The 18,412-nt window shown below is 37.3% G+C and overlaps 1 protein-coding gene across 1 annotated transcript; it reads left to right on the top strand.

Annotated features, from left to right (window-relative positions):
* LOC109830665 (cell division control protein 45 homolog) lies at nt 15,112-17,567 on the top strand. The gene has a single exon (XM_020397995.1). The coding sequence runs from the start codon at nt 15,577-15,579 to the stop codon at nt 17,344-17,346; it is 1,770 nt and encodes a 589-aa protein (XP_020253584.1). The 5' UTR covers nt 15,112-15,576; the 3' UTR covers nt 17,347-17,567.

The following is an 18,412-nucleotide window of genomic DNA, read 5'->3' as shown; positions in this document are numbered from 1 at the left end:
AGATACAAACTAATCCAAGAAAACTTAAACCGGTTCACTTAAGGATTCTTTGTTCTTTATTGAGCTCGAATCCTTATGGCCAACGTCTAATGAGTTTTATTAGGCTTGGGTGGTGTAGTGAGGAATTAGTGATTTTTGGGTTAAGGGAAGGGTGATGAAATGCCTTACCTTATCTTGAATATGAGGTTTTGCCCTTAAAAATGTTTTTAAGTGTGTGCCAAATCAAGATGCTCAAATCACTTGGTGAATTCTTACTAACAATATGAAATGCAACCCTATGAATTAAAAGCAACTAAAAAGGATGGAAAAGAATTTTTTTTTTTAATTAGGGTTAACAATCAAACAAATGAGAAGGGGAAAATTATTTGAATTTATTACATTGTTAGTAAATGTCAAAGTGGAGGGTGAATTTTATTATGATCAACAAAAATAAAATCTCTTTTTTGAGGGTGAATTTTATTATGGTCAACAAAAATAAAATCTCTTTTTTTAAGTCCTAATTGTCTCTAATTGTGAAGAAGTAGCTAAAGGGTGGAATTAAAAATTCTAGAAAGAAGAATTACCTACAAGCAAATCTTCAAATCCTAGTTCTCCAATCCGTGATCTTCAAGCTCCAAGCGTTTCCATCATAATAAACACACAAGTTAAAGAACCAAAATAATTAAAACCTACTTAAGCACCTTCCCCGGCAACGACGCCAAAAACTTGATGCGACATAAACATGTACCAAAAATGTTGCAAGTGCACAACCGTGTCAAGTTATAGTATAAAGATATCGATCCACGAGGAAGGTGTTTTGTAGGAGAAAATATAAAATCGGTTTTTATGTTGTGTACGTGACAAATAGAAATGATAAGTGAATGTGATTATGGAGAGATAAAAATGATTGTGTAAATGAATATATTTGAGAGTGGAAGTGATAATATAAATGTGATCAACAAGGCAAGAAGGAAAAATCAAGAACAAATAAAAATTGAGAATGTAAAGATAGCGGATTCAATTAAAGATATGAGTAATCTAGAATTGAATCCACTTCTTAGAAAAAGGTGATTCTCTAGAGGGTTCTAGCCTAAAGGCGAATCAAAAATAAAAAATAAAAATGAACAAAAAGAAAAACTAAACCCAAGAGGGTTCTAGCCTCAAGGTGAATAGTACAAGAAATTAAAATCTAACTATAAAATAAATTATAAAATCTAAACTATAAAATAAATTACAAGAATTAAATACAAAAAAATAAATCTACTCTATAAACATAAAATAAATCTAATCTATAAGTATGAAATAAATCTAAGGCAAGAGGGTTCTAGCCTCTTGGCTATTTAAATAAGAAAATAAAATCTAATTACAAGCATGAAAATAAATCTAAACTAATAAGCAATAAAAGAGAAATAAGTAAAACAAACTTTCAAATTAATCTCCATCTTCATCTTCATCTTCATCATTCAACAAAGAGAAGAAGAGAAAAATTAAAGTGGTAAAAAAATTATTTTATTAATTGTAACAAAAAGTTACAAATTTGGAGGGTCTTCTTAATTAAGAGTAGCCCTCCTCTCCAAAAGGAGTTATAAAAATTTTCATACCTTTAACCCCTCACTCTCAACCCCTATTTATAGTAAACATCAGTGCATGAGAGCCCTTGGATCAAACTTGTGCCCCAAGAATGTAATTTCGGTCGTTGATGAAATCTGGATGACTTCGCATCGATACAGGCATCGATGCCCGCATCGATGCCCGTATTGATACTGGCATCGATGCTCCAATAAAAAATTTTAACTTCACGGTTGGCTTCGTCTCGTCGAGATAGTCGATTTTCATATATTATATGTTAAATTCCGCCTTCCGGATTGGGAGATATCGTTATTTCTTTACGGTCAACTATCTTGAATACATTTTTTTCATATTTAATTTTTTTATTTTCTTCGGCTTCTACAGGCTACTCGCCTTGATTCTGGGCTTGGGCTTTTTGACTCTTGCTTGTGTTCTTCATTTAATTGATGGGTTTTATTAAGATAAGAGATCTTAGGCTTTATTCTTCACTAACCTGCAATTAAAGATAAAAACAATTATTAATGGGATATTTATTCATATAAAATAGATAATGAGGGTATAAAATTGTAATAAAATGTGATTATCACCAACATTGACTTTCATCACAACTCATTGATTGGCGTTGACTTTCATCGCAATGTATTGACCGGCGTTGACTTACAGCTAGGCTTTGACCAACGTTGACCTTCGTCACAACGTGTTGACCGGCGTTGACTCTCATCGTGCGCCGATTAGTGTAAACACAATTTATACTCATACGTTAACTAGAGTCTACACAGTTTAGGATTTAAGGTGTTAGAGTAGGGATGACCAGTTTATTTTTGTATACTCCTAGGAGTTTCGGGAATCGATTTAGCCTCATATACCCGTTGGAGGTTCAAGGAGATGTAATTTATACTCATATACTCATCGGAGTGAATACGGATGTCAATTTCATCGAAATGGTCAATAACAGACAAATACGAGCGGAAAATGGCATCACCGGACACGTGGGGGCCTGTTTTGAACCCGAGACACAACTCGTGTCTTGACCTTGGCCGAGACACTTCATGTGTCTCGGTCGCCGAGACACATTGTCGTGTCTCGGCTGTGCGACACAACAATGGTGTCTTGGTTGCGTCAAAAGGGGGGAGTGAATATGGGAGAGAGAGGAGAGAGAAAATAGAGGAGAGAGAGAGAGGGTCGGACCTTAGGGTTTTTGCCCAAAGGGTTTTGTGTTCCCCTCAAATTTTGAATTCCCTCTTGTTTTTCTTATCCTCTTCCTCAAAACTCCTCCAAAACCCACTTCTTCAAAACCCATAAATCCTCCTCTTTAAGAACTCTTATTCTCCTCTTTAAGGACTCTTGAACTCTTGTTATAAAAGGGTTTGAAGCTTCATCTCCCCCCACTTTTGTTCTTGGCCGAAAATCACCTTCAAGCTCAAGGGGTTTCAAGTTTAAAACTTGGGCTTTTGGCATTGGATTTAAGCTCTTGATTTGGGTAAGCTCCTCTCCCTAGCCTCTTGTGCATTTGTTTGGTTTTGATTCATGAATTTGTAGGCCCAAGATTAGAGCTTTTTGATTTCATGAATTAGAAAAAAATGAAACTTGAAAACAGGTTCATGACCATGGCCAAAAATTTTGGGGGTCTTTTTAGCATGAATATGAAGTTTGAGACTTGTTTTTTGGTAGGCTTGAGAATATGGCTTAAATTTTGAGGGGGTTATATGCAAAATGAGGCCAAAATTTTGAGGGGGTTATATGCAAAATGAGGCTAAAATTTTGAGGAGTTAAATGCAAAAAGGGGCTGAAATTTTAGGTGCTTGGTTGCATACCCATGGCTGAGAATTGTGGAGGTTGGATGTGGGCTTATGGCCTAATTTTTGGAAGGTGTTATGTGCAAATTTGGCCAAACTTTCTTGAGGGAGTTATGTGCAAAAGTGGCCAAAATTATAATGTTGAGGGTGATGGGTTTTCACCTTTCAATCATGGACGAATTTAGAAATTATGTATGGGACGCGTCCTAGACCAAAATTCCATCTGGGATGCAACCTAGATGGATTTTGAATTTCGTCTAGGTTACCGTCTAGTTAGACCAATCTAGATCGGATATTGTCTAGGTTGAGTCAACCTAGACGGAATTATCCTAGACGGACTTTCCTAGATAGATTTCTATCTAGGTTGGTCTATCTAGACAGAATTCTGGTCTACCTAGACAGTTTTTCTATCTAGGTTGAGTATTTTTCTACTAGTGACACTGTCATTCTCGTAATGAGGATTTTTTCGTTCGTGATGTCTCATGGTCGTCTCATTTATGCACTAAGTAGTTCTACAAGAAAGATCTGATATAGAGCATAAAAGAGTTGCTTGATAATTTGATTCAGTTTGGTTACAACAAAATTTTGGGAATTAGGTACGAATAGACACTTGCCATTCTAAAACAACAATTGCACTCAACCTATTTGTTCAGGAACTTCTGATATATAGTTCAATTTGTATCCAGCCTTTCTACGCCTGCAAATTCCTTGTACGAGCAAAATATTTGGTAGCAACTCTCACTCTCAGGATGAGAAATCATCTTTCTTGTTTATTTCTTTTTGTGAACCTGATCGAGTAAAGTTGTTAGTTATTGTTTATCTTTAGGGAAAATTGCTTGAAGGAACCAAAAATAGTTGGGCCAAGCATCCTCACCCCTAGCCCAAAAACCATAACCCCCAAGCACTAAAATTAAAAAATATGTGCAACCAACCCCCAAACCCAATCCCCAAGAAAACTACTTTCCAAATTACCCTTCTTCCCAATTAAAACTCAATCCATTTCCCCCCTCCCCTCCTCCTCCCTCCTCATTCGCATCCCCCCTCCTCCCCGACCCCCTCCTCGGCTCCGTCTGTCGATTCTTCGATCGAAATCCTTCGGCGATCTCAATGCTCTCTCGTCTCAGATCGTTGACCTTGTTCTCTCTGATGGATCGGCCAGCGGTGGGCCCAAGATCAGCGTGGCTAATGGAGTTTGGGTTGATTCGTCGGTTTCTTTGAAGCGTGGGTTCAAGGAGATTGCTGCTTCGAGTTTCAAGGCTGAGGCCCGAGCTGTGGATTTCAAAACAAAGGTGATGGTTTTGTTTTTTTAACCCCCTTTTAAGTGGACATCAGGAGTTTAACGACGATGACAATTTATTCTCCGCTGATTATTTTTAAGAGGAAGTGCTTTGGTGCAAATTAGTTCAATGATTCTAAGCATGCTAATCTGGTATATAATAAAGTGGTCGATACACCTGACAAATACTAATAACAGCTAATTTAGGGGAAATTTTGAGATTTGTAGCACCAAATATTAACATGATATTTTTATACTGGGAAGATAAAAACGAAATCAATGATAGAATGAGCTCATACTCTTTCCAGGTGTGGCCACCATATCGTTTATACTTGTGCTTATAAATGCAAAGAGACACCATGGTCAATATCGACTTTCAAACCTTGGATGTGTCTATAGATACACAAATCATAAATAAAGTTAGAAGCGGACATTTGTTGGCTATGATAACTATAAAATCATATTTGTGCATAACTGTTCTTTATTGATGGTATGGATCTTTAAAGTAAGTCATAATGATGTAAAAACACTTTTCAATTATGTCACATATGTTGGTTTCATGTGACATAGTAACATTCTAGGTGATATATTATGCTGTTATGTGATATTTTGGTATTCCGTCTGACTTATGCTGCTGTTATGTGATATTTTAGTATTATGTGTGACATATGCTACTGTTATGTAACATTTTGGTATTTTGTGTGACATATATTACTGTTATGTGATATTTTGGTATTCTGTGTGACATATGCTGCTGTTATGCGATATTTTTGGTATTCTGTGTGACATATGTTGCTGTTATGTGACATTTTGGTATTCTGTGTGACATATGTTGTTGTTATGTGATATTTTTACATTCTATGTGATATATTCTCGTTACCAGTTACATATACTGTAGTTTAAGTGTCATGTGATATTTTTACAGATATGATTGTGGCATACATGCATATTTTTTCATCAAGGTGATCCTAGAGGGAAGGGAGACAATAAATATTGAAGCCTTGCAATGGGAGTCTGAGATGTTACGGGCAGAACTTGTTGCTCAAATCATATGCGAAGGTCGCTTGTTGGGGGCTTTGGGGATTGGAAAGTTGTATGGAGCTTCGAACCCGTTTGATTGGATGGAGTTGATTTCATTGCAGGGGAAGACGAATTTCTTCGAGAAGAGGGTCAGGGATTACCAAAAGGCGTCGGTGATGAGAAGAGGGTCGGGAATTTCTTCGGGAAGAGGGTCGAGAAGAGATGCTGTAATGTTCAGTTTGTTAGTGATGTTTCTGCTTGAACTATGCATAAAATATGTAATATAGTTGTGATCAAGGTTTTTTTAAATGTTAAATAAGGTTCCTCTTGTTTGTTGTGTTTGTTGGTTGAATGGGCTCTCTTGAATATGTGATGTTTGGGAAAATGCCTATGAGAGAGAGTGATGTGTTTTTTTCGATGTATTTGTTGTTTGTATCTGTGTGACATTTATTTGTCTCATGTGTGACATTCACTCGTCTCATGTGGAATGACTCTATTAGATGTGACTTATATCTATTGTATGTGATATTTTGTTGTTGCTTATGATATTTATTGTTTATATGTGATACATGGCTGTAATTTATGATAGTGAATTTTATGGTCATATCACTTTCAATGTTGCTGAATCTTTCAACGATTGGATTCTTGTGGCGAGAACACTTCCTATTTGTGATATGATGTCATGCTGAAAGATATAATCGAGCCACGTGCACTGAACCTATCCAAGATTAATGTTTCCTGATAGAATTCAAACTCTTTTGTGACTATTATCTGTTACATGTTACTTTTGACATTTTGTTGTGACATTTACTACTTAAATGTGACATATTACCTGTTCGTGTGACTTGTTGGTATTAATTATGATACCTGTAAGAACTTTACTTTCAGAGTCCATTTGATGTGCCAAAGAAAAAAGATCACCAAGAAATTACAAATGCACATTTTATCATGTAACTGGTAATGAGAATATATCACACAGAAGCAGCATATGTCAAATTCTGGTAACAAGAATATATCACATAACAGCAATATATATTACACAGAATACCAAAATATCACATAAAAGCAGCATATGTCACATAGAATACCAAAATGTCACATAATAACAGCATATGTCACATAGAATACCAAAATATCATATAACAGTAGCATATGTCACACAATACCAAAATATCACATAATAGCAGCATATGTCACACAACATATGTCAAATTCTGTTGTTATGTGATATTTTGGTATTCTGTGTGACTTATGTTGCTGTTATGTGATTATTTGGTATTCTGTGTGACATATGTTGCTGTTATGTGACATTTTTGTATTATGTGTGACATATGTTATTGTTATGTGATATTTTGGTATTCTGTGTGACATATGCTGCTATTATGTGATTTTTTTATATTATGTGTGATATATTCTCGTTACCAGTTATATATGCTACAGTTTAAGTATTATGTGATATTTTTTATAGAGTCTCAACAGAATAATATGGTTTTAGATCATAAATTCATAAGCTTAAAGGTGGCTATTGTTGTTGAATTATAGAGGATTTTCTAGATTTGTAAATGTTAGCAATAACAATGAGGCGACACCATTGCATCTAGCAGCGAGGCAAAGATGATTTTTGTTTATTTTAAATTTGTTTGCTTTAAATTTGAGTTTTAAGTTCATTGTTTGTACTGCACATTGCTGTAGACTGGTTCTACGAAGGAAATGAGATGATGGGTTGAGATTGTAACTTAGTTATTCAAGGTTAAATGGGAATGTAATTTGTTTGTACTGCACATTTATTGTTTATACGTGACATATTCACTATCAACAAATTACAGGCAAATATCACAAATTGCAGCCATGTGTCAGTTTATATGTGACAATTCAATCTTACATGTGACAGTTCTACCTTATATGTGATATTTAGATCTGATTTGTGATATTTGGGTGTTGTATGTGATATTTGGCATACAACACCCAAATATCACAAATCTCACATGTTCGCGGGAAAAATTATCTTCATTGATTTCATTATTTTCTTGAGCAACAGTTTATCGGTTACAAAAGATCCGGTCTTTTTATAAGATCCGGTTACAACAAAATCAACAAAAAATAAATCTTAAAAGATTACAACTTTCCTTTTTTGTGGAACAAATCGTAAGATCCTGTTTTGCGGTCTCTTGCTTGTGTGGGTTCTTTGCCTGCGCCGGGGTTAATCCGTGGACCACCGCGTAATCTTGATCCGGTCGGATCTACATGATATGACGGGTGTTATTTTACGAAGAAAATAACAGCCGAGGGGATTATTTCACCAAGGAAATAATAGCCCTTAAGTAATCGAAATCGACCAAGCGAAATCGATACTCTTCTCGGGATCAAAAACCAAGTTTTGATCTGGAGGACGATCGTGTAGATCTCAGATCTGATCTCTCTCAAACTCCTACCTTATTTGGCGTGGATGATCGCCGAGAACCAGATCTGAAAAGCCCGAGTCTCTAAGATTCCAAAGTTCCAACCTTTTTTACTTTCGAGCCTTTAATTCGGCAGAGTTTTCCCTCCGAAATTCTCCTAAAAGTCTCACCTTTAGCCTTCAAGATCTCAAAAAGTCCAACCTCCAAAACAATGAGCCTAGGGGGCTATTTATAGGCTCTTCAAACCAGATCTGGGCTCAGATCTGGGCCCAGATCTGGGTGGCTCGGCCTAGGTGGCTCGGCCAGGCCGAGATACTTGTGAGTGTCTAGGGTATTTTGATCATAACTTTCTCATATGATCTCCAAATGACCTGATCCAAGATGCATTGGAAAGCTGACAAAGCGATCTACAACTTTAGTGTTTTGAGTTTCTTCAGATTCAAATCGGATCATGGTTGAAATATCAGTTCTTTGTGCGAGCCACCAAATGGTGGCTCGGCACTGTGCGAGCCAGTTCGTACGTCCTCGGGTATTTTGGCTCTAACTCTCTCGTCCGATCTCGGAATGAGATGATTCAAGATGCGTTAGAAAGCTGACGAAGAGACATACAACTTTCAATGGCTTAGCCACTCATGGTGTGGGCTTATAATTGCCGAGACACTCATCTGTGTGGGGTGATGACAACAACTCCCTGCTGAGGTTGTTTTGCTTCGTACGTCCTCCGGTATGTTCTGGCTCTTAACTCTTCTCGTTCGATCCTCGGAATGAGATGATTCAATGATGCGTTAGCAACTTACAATGGGGGAGCCCCTCATGGTGTGGGCGAGACACAACTCCTGGCTGAGTTGTTTTGCCTTCGTACGTCCTCGGGTATTTTGGCTCTAACTCTCTCGTTCGATCTCGGAATGAGATGATTCAAGATGCGTTAGAAATCTGACGAAGAGACTTACAACTTTCAATGGCCGAGCCACACGTGGTGTAGATTTACAATGGCCGAGCCACTCATTGTGTGGGCGAGACACAACTCCTGGCTGAGTTGTTTTGCCTTCGTATGTCCTCGGGTATTTTGGCTCTAACTCTCTCGTCCGATCTCGGAATGAGATGATTCAAGATGCGTTAGAAATCTGACGAAGATACTTACAACTTTAAATAGCCGAGCCACTCATGGTATGGGCTTACAATGGCCGAGCCACTCATTGTGTGGGCGAGACACAACTCCTGGCTGAGTCGTTTTGTCGTTTCGCGTGTCACGTTGACTCGTATGCTTCACTGATTCATTTCATACATTTTGTAACTCGGAGGTGGATGATGAGTATGCGGGCCACTTGGAAGTGGGCGGTGAGCGTGTTGACCACTTGGAGCTGGCCGGTGAGCACGCAGGCCACTTGGCGATGGCCGGTGAGCACATTGGCCACTTGGAGGTGGCCGGTGAGCGCACGGGCCACTTGTTTCACTTCATACGCTTGTCGGTGTCAGATGATCCTCTTTGACTCGGATAATTCCCTTCGACTTGGATAATGGTATTCATCGCCTTCTCTTTGTCTCGAGCTATGCGCAGACACCTATAGGCATTTTTAGACGCCTACATCACATACAACACCCAAATATCACAAATCAGATCTACATATCACATATAAGGTAGAACTGTCATATGTAAGATTGAATTGTCACATATAAACTAACACATGGCTGCAATTTGTGATATTTGGCTGTAATTTGTTGATAGTGAATATGTCACGTATAAACAACAAATGTGCAGTACAAACAAATTACATTCTCATTTAACCTTGAATAACTAAGTTACAATCTCAACCCATCATCTCATTTCCTTCGTAGAACCAATCTACAGCAATGTGCAGTACAAACAATGAACTCAAAACTCAAATTTAAAGCAAACAAATTTAAAATAAACAAAAATCATCTTTGCCTCGCTGCTAGATGCAATGGCGTCGCCTCATTGTTATTGCTAACATTTACTAATCTAGAAAATCCTCTGTAATTCAACAACAATAGCCACCTTTAAGCTTATGAATTTATGATCTAAAACCATATTATTCTGTTGAGACTCTATCAAAAATATCACATAATACTTAAACTGCAGCATATATAACTGGTAATGAGAATATATCACACATAATGTAAAAATATCACATAATAGCAGCATATGTCACAAAGAATACCAAAATGTCACATAACAAAAACATATGTCACATAATACCAAAATGTCACATAACAGCAACATATGTCACACAGAATACCAAAAAATCACATAACAGCAACATAAGTCACACATAATACCAAAATGTCACATAACAACAGAATTTGACATATGTTGTGTGACATATGCTGCTATTATGTGATATTTTGGTATTGTGTGACATATGCTACTGTTATGTGATATTTTGGTATTCTATGTGACATATGCTATTATTATGTGACATTTTGGTATTCTGTGTGACATATGCTGTTTTTATGTGATATTTTGGTATTCTGTGTAATATATATTGCTGTTATGTGATATATTCTCGTTAGCAGAATTTGACATATGCTGCTTCTGTGTGATATATTCTCATTGCTAGTTACATGATAAAATGTGAATTTATAATTTCTTGGTGATCTTTTTTCTTTGGCATATCAAATGGACTCTGAAAGTAAAGTTCTTACAGGTATCATAATTAATACCAACAAGTCACACGAACAGGTAATATGTCACATTTAAGTAGTAAATGTCACAACAAAATGTCAAAAGTAACATGTAACAGACAACAGTCATAAAAGAGTTTGAATTCTGTCAGGAAACATTAATCTTGGATAGGTTCAGTGCATGTGGCTCGGTTATATCCTTCAGCGTGACATCATATCACAAATAGGAAGTGTTCTCGCCACACGAATCCAATTGTTGAAAGATTCAGCAACATTGAAAGTGGTATGACCATAAAATTCACTATCATAAATTACAGCCATGTGTCACATATAAACAATAAATATCACAAGCAACAACAAAATATCACATATAATAGATACAAGTCACATCTATTAGAGTCATTCCACATGAGACGAGTGAATGTCACACATGAGACGAATAAATGTCACACAGATACAAACAACAAATACATCAAAAAAACACATCACTCTCTCTCATAGGCATTTTCCCAAACATCACATATTCAAGAGAGCCCATTCAACCAACAAACACAACAAACACAACAAACAAGAGGAACCTTATTTAACATTTAAAAAAACCTTGATCACAACTATATTACATATTTTATGCATAGTTCAAGCAGAAACATCACTAACAAACTGAACATTACAACATCTCTTCTCGACCCTCTTCCTGAAGAAATTCCCGACCCTCTTCTCATCACCGACGCCTTCTGGTAATCCCTGACCCTCTTCTCGAAGAAATTCGTCTTCCCCTGCAACGAAATCAACTCCATCCAATCAAACGGGTTCGAAGCTCCATACAACTTTCCAATCCCCAAAGCCCCCAACAAGCGACCTTCGCATATGATTTGAGCAACAAGTCCTGCCCGTAACATCTCAGACTCCCATTGCAAGGCTTCAATATTTATTGTCTCCCTTCCCTCTAGGATCACCTTGATGAAAAAATATGCATGTATGCCACAATCATATCTGTAAAAATATCACATGACACTTAAACTACAGTATATGTAACTGGTAACGAGAATATATCACATAGAATGTAAAAATATCACATAATAGCAGCATATGTCACACAGAATACCAAAATGTCACATAACAGCAACATATGTCACACAGAATACCAAAAATATAGCATAACAGCAGCATATGTCACACAGAATACCAAAATATCACATAACAGTAATATATGTCACACAGAATACCAAAATGTTACATAACAGTAGCATATGTCACACATAATACTAAAATATCACATAACAGCAGCATAAGTCAGACGGAATACCAAAATATCACATAACAGCATAATATTCACCCAGAATGTCACTATGTCACATGAAACCAACATATGTGACATAATTGAAAAGTGTTTTTTACATCATTATGACTTACTTTAAAGATCCATACCATCAATAAAGAACAGTTATGCACAAATATGATTTTATAGTCATCATAGCCAACAAATGTCCGCTTCTAACTTTATTTATGATTTGTGTATCTATAGACACATCCAAGGTTTGAAAGTCGATATTGACCATGGTGTCTCTTTGCATTTATAAGCACAAGTATAAACGATATGGAGGCCACACCTGGAAAGAGTATGAGCTCATTCTATCATTGATTTCGTTTTTATCTTCCCAGTATAAAAATATCATGTTAATATTTGGTGCTACAAATCTCAAAATTTCCCCTAAATTAGCTGTTATTAGTATTTGTCAGGTGTATCGACCACTTTATTATAGACCAGATTAGCATGCTTAGAATCATTGAACTAATTTGCACCGAAGCACTTCCTCTTAAAAATAATCAGCTGAGAATAAATTGTCATCGTCGTTAAACCCCTGATGTCCACTTAAAAGGGGGTTAAAAAAACAAAACCATCACCTTTGTTTTGAAATCCACAGCTCGGGCCTCAGCCTTGAAACTCGAAGCAGCAATCTCCTTGAACCCACGCTTCAAAGAAACCGACGAATCAACCCAAACTCCATTAGCCACGCTGATCTTGGGCCCACCGCTGGCCGATCCATCAGAGAGAACAAGGTCAACGATCTGAGACGAGAGAGCATTGAGATCACCGAAGGATTTCGATCGAAGAATCGACAGAATCGAAGAATCGAAGAATCGACAGGACTTTGAGAGGAAGCAACAACGACGAGGGGATGCTCTCTTTCTCCTCCGCCCCAACCCAACCAAAATCCAGGTGGGTCCTCACCGTCACTACCGTCGGCGACGACGCCGATTCCGACCATTCGGATCTCGAGGCATCGATTCATTGGGAAGAAGGGGGAGGGGAGGAGGGGGTCGGGGAGGAGGGGGGATGCAAATGAGGAGGGAGGAGGAGGGGAGGGGGGGAAATGGATTGAGTTTTAATTGGAAAGAAGGGTAATTTGGGAAGTGGTTTTCTTGGGGATTGGGTTTTGGGGTTGGTTGCACATATTTTTTAATTTTAGTGCTTGGGGGTTATGGTTTTTGGGCTGGGGGTGAGGATGCTTGGCCCAACTATTTCTGGTTCCTTCAAGTAATTTTCCCTATTTTTTTTAGAATTATAGATTGAGGAGAAAATTGAATGTTATTGTGTCCGTACTAGTGTGGATACCCATGTTTCAGCATTTTGGTTTATGATCTGTGTCATGGTAATATAGATAATACAATTGCACGTAACTATTGACAGTCACATTGTTTTGTTCTTACTATGTTATACCCAGTATTTGATTATGATAGGTGGCAAACACATTCGATTTGCTTTTCCATCAAGATTATTCTTAATTAGTGTAAATTTATAGGCTATGTTGTGAAAGTACTGGTTATGTCGTGAAAATATTGATTTTTATGATATATGGATATGCTTGTATACAAGTGAAGTATTAGCCGTGCTTTGAAAACGGGAGTATGTTAGTAATTTATTTTGCCTAATCCAAGTTTTGATGCGAAGTAGCCATGAGATGGGATTTCAGACATTATGTTCCATGATTTTAAATAGGTAAAGTAAACATGCGACAATACTGTTAGTTTGAATCTTCACCTCTTTTCCTCATTCAACTAAGATTGTGAAGTACACGGTGATCATTATGCGCTAGCATGAGAGATTACTCTACGATATATTGAAACATTAAATGATTAAACAAGCTATTTGAAGAAAATCAACTCACTCACCTTTAGTTTTATAGGAAGAAAAAGAATTTTGCTTAACATTTTTCAATTAAGTGAAATGCATTTCAATTAGGTTAAAAACCTGACATTTATATTTGTAAAGAAGGGCCAAATGTGAATAAACACAAGTTCAGAGGGGTTAAATAAAATAAACAAAGTTCAGAATATTATCTGGAGAGACCCGCTGAAGTTTAATATTTCAATTTAGTGAAATACATTTCAATTAGGTTACAAAGTTCAGAGGGGTCCAAAGGCTGCCTAGTGGCGGGAGTCACTTCGGCATTTAATGTGAAGCGACAGGAGGCGCGTGGTGCTGACATGGTCTGATGTGTTATAATAATTTTCGGGGATGGAGAAATGATGATTGTGACCATGTATTTAATGTGATGGCGACCAATTATCAGCGGGGGGCTCAAGGTATGTTGTCGCCTTTCTACTCGCCAAGTAGATGGCCAAGAAATATCGCCTTTCGAGTCGACCCCGAGAGATGTCGGCCAAATAGACGGTTGTGTAGGTTGCTTTGTGGAGTCGACCTGAGGAGGTCGACACGTATAACCTTTTGAGCCAACTTTGCGAGATGTCGAGCTGTCCGAGCTGGGGACTTTTGGTTATCTCGAAGCGGTGAAGTGATTTGATTAAGCAGTTAATAGGAGACACTTGTCTGCTACTGAATGGAGATTATTGTTCAATAATTGAAGCACTATAACATAATTATTCTACATTATAGTTTAATTTTTTTATAATTATACATTATATTATTAAATAATTACTTAATTTGTAAATAATTTTAGATTAAATTATAAAAAGTATCCAAAATATAAAAATTACTCGTACGGTTCTTTATACACAACTTTATTTATTAATACAAGTATTTATAGTAGTACAAAAGTCACTTCATAAAATTTGTACTCAAGAAAAAAAAATTAAAAAAATGTATGCCTATGTGCAAACATGCATTATACCAATAAGAAAAGGGAAAAAAGTGGGGCTGAATTTTGTTTTTACGATTTACTGAGGGAGGTTCCGTGTAACTCCCCAAAGTGCACGGTGTTTTATCTAAATTTTCAAAGTTTATGCTCATTTTATACAAATAGTTACAAAAGTTTAGGGCTCTTCTGGAATTTAGCCAATATTGATTGCGTGCGATCCCATGTGCTTGGGTCCTTCCACAGACTTTTGATTCTGTCCGAAATCTGAAATCGCCCGCCATCAAATCCCGCTAAAAATTTTAAAAGCCTTGAAAAATTTCAATATCTTTCAAAATCCCGAACTCCTCTCAATTCCTCTAAAATTTTTTAACATCCAACAAAATTCAAACTCCCTCCTCTCTCTCTCTCTCTCTCTCTCTCTCTCTCTCTCTCTCTCCCTCCTCCAGTGAGATCTCGTAGGGATTTGCTCGTTTGTTGAGGATTGATGACCTAATCCCAGGTACTTCTCCTACTCTAAGCTTGATTTTGAGTCCAGGATTCGGAGGTCCGTTAATTTTTGAGTTAATCCCTAAGCGTGTCCTGGAGAAACTCCCCAATTTGATGACCCATTTCGAAAAATTGGATCTTTTGGGATAATTTCTGTCTGATACAGAAGAAGATCCCCAAATTCGATACCAGCAGGCAATTCCTCCTAACACACATCAAAAGTTCCTGTTTTGGGAGGAAACCCTAGAGTTTCCGCGGGTCTCAAATTTCCTCTAAACCCTAAAAATTTCCACAGCTGAAAAACCCTAATGAGAGAGCTCAGGGTCGAGTCCTTCTATGCTCGCCTTCGTGAATCAGCCTCAGCTTCATCGTCGACCCCTTTGTTAATTTTCCCCTCAGCCTCTGACGCTGACTCTCTCTCTACACTCAAAATCATCACCCATGTTCTCTGCTCCGATTCCATTCGCTACTCAGTGTACCCTATCTCGTCTTTTGATGAGATCCTCAAATTCCCCAATCTCAACCTTCAATCCCCCGACACTCCTCTCTCAGTCCTTCTCATCAACTGGGGATGCCATCGAGACCTTCGAAGAATCTTAAAACCTGGTATAGATTCTCGGGTTTTCGTCATTGATAGCCATCGTCCTATCCACCTTCACAATTTGAGCAGTGAGAATGAGCAGGTCATCGTACTTTATACCTCAGAGGATGAACAACAAGCAGATTTAGCTTATGACTTTGATGTCTCTGCGTTGGCTAGTGTATCCGATTTGAATAGCGATGATGAGTTTGCAGAGAACAGTGACAGCGATAGTGACGACGACAGCGACAGCGACAATGAGGAGCGTAGAAAGAAAAGGAGGCTGTCGGAGGAGAATGAATCGGACCCAGTTAGACTTTTTGGAAAGTTGAAGAAGGAATATTACAGGTTGGGTACTTTTCATGGGAAGCCTTCTGGTTGCTTGATGTTTGAGCTGGCTCATTCTCTGCGGAAGAACACAAATGAGTTGCTTTGGATGGCTTGCATTTCTTTGACTGATCAGTTTGTGCATGAGAGGTTGACCAACGAAAGGTACCTGGCTGGGGTTATGGAGCTCGAGCAACATATAAATAGTTCAGGCAATCTCGATACAATCTCCTCAGTTACTCTTAAAGATGGAACAAAGGTGCAGGCACCAGAGAACTCAAGAATAGCTTATGAAGACGAGCCACGCCTTATGCTCTTGAGAGAGTGGAATTTATTCGATTCGATGCTTTGCTCATCTTATATCGCGACCAAGTTGAAGACTTGGAGTGACAACGGCATGAAAAAATTGAAGCTTTTGCTGGCCAGGATGGGGTTTCCTCTTGTAGACTGTCAGAAGAAGTTTCAATATATGAGTATGGAAGTGAAGCAGAAAATGAAAGATGAGTTTGAGCGTTTTTTGCCGGAATATGGGCTAACTGAGTTCTACTATAGGAGTTTCTTGAGAATTCATGGGTATTGCACGAAACTATCGGCTGCTGATGTAGTCTATGGGGTTACAGCTCTGCTTGAATCTCTTGCAGAGAATAAAAAAGAAACTTCTACTGCTGAGCAGTTTTGGGTAGCTTATTCTGCATTATCATTGAACAATCTTGATCAACTTCGGAAAGGAATGCAGAGTGCTATTGAGATACAAAGAGCTATTCTTAGGCAAGGGAGCTCCGCGATTACTAAAAGTGGGTTTATCCGAAGTGGGAGAAAATTTCGGTGGATAAAGCTTGAAGACCCTGTGGACACAGAGAGGTTGAGATATCCTCAGGCTCTTACAAAGTTCTGCTACTTCTTGATGGATGCCTTGAAGGAAAGGGGAGCAAAGATGAAGCCTTTGATCTGTGCTTGCTTGGGAAAAGAACATGGCAAAGTTCTAGTTGTTGGAGTTTGTGGGAAGCCACGACTTGGAGCTATTCAAGGTAATTCTTTTGGCATTGCTTTTAGAACTGCTGCTGAAGAAATTGGTGCTGAGTTTTTTCATGAGCTTTTTGAATCTTCTTGGATAGTTTTGGATACTGTTGCTGTGAGTTCTTTCATGATTAGATTAACTGAAAAGCTTTGACGTATTTCAAGTGTAATTCTTCACCAGCTTACTGATGTTGAAAAAGTATCCTGAATCCAATTGTATTTGTTCGGGACTCCGAATTATTCTTACTTGGTGCATCTGTCCAAGTATTAGCTACGTTACCTTCATGTTTTAAATACTCAAATGTTGATTCCTAGTGTATTTGTTCCAAATGTAACTTTTCAGTTAAATGAGTTCTTGATTCTATGATCTTTTAACTGTTGTATAAACATTAAAATGCGCTTCTTTGTTATTTAGATAAATTTGCATTTGGTATTATGGTTGACATCTATGATTGTTCATATGGTTAACCTTAAGCAGATTTTAGGCTTGATATCGAATGAGAAAAATATCCTGAGACTTATCCTGTTGAAGATTGATTGTTTAATCAGTAGGTTTTGTCGTCAATTGTAGCTTTGATAACTTAACTTATTATAACTGCAAGCTAAAGTTTATAAGACTTTGCATTCTCTTCTAGAGACAGATTTACTGGTTATCAGTTAATGTCTATTTGTGCGTATCTGCTACATGTGAAATTTTCTGTTCTTAGGTGCAAGAGTCATTTTTATGTCTTCCTACTAGAAGCTAGTAGTTTATCAGTTAACTGATGGATATTAATCCAAAATTTGGTTTTACATAAAACAATGCAGTGTTTATACCGGTGCCTTCTATATCTTTTAACTTGTAGTATTAACTAAATCATACTGTACGAGTTCGGTAAAATTTTTTGGTAGACAAAAATAACCTCGGACTCAAATATTAATCCATTATGATGAATTCTTATTTAATATATACATAGTAAAGTGCGAGTTTGATAAAAATATTCCATGGTCAATGTACATATTAAAAAACACGTCATCAACTACTAATAAATAGAACCAAAAAGCATACGAATGTCAGTTTGAAATTGTTATGCGTTACAAATATTATACGTTATCAAATGACATATTAACAAACACATCAATTATAACTCAATTTAGTTAGAAATCGTTTAGTGTTAATATGTGAACTAATAATAAAATAATAACAAATACATTAACAAGTAAATGCAGTCGACCTCAAA

This window comes from Asparagus officinalis, chromosome 2, assembly GCF_001876935.1.
Source record: "Asparagus officinalis chromosome 2, Aspof.V1, whole genome shotgun sequence".
NCBI classification, from domain to species: Eukaryota; Viridiplantae; Streptophyta; class Magnoliopsida; order Asparagales; family Asparagaceae; genus Asparagus; species Asparagus officinalis.
The sequence above is the reverse complement of the archived record's forward strand: the minus strand, read 5'-3'. Positions and strand labels throughout refer to the sequence as shown.

Bases quoted from the DNA above. Each gene is read 5' to 3' on its own strand.
- LOC109830665 (XM_020397995.1), top strand. From the start codon at position 15,577: ATGAGAGAGCTCAGGGTCGAGTCCTTCTATGCTCGCCTTCGTGAATCA.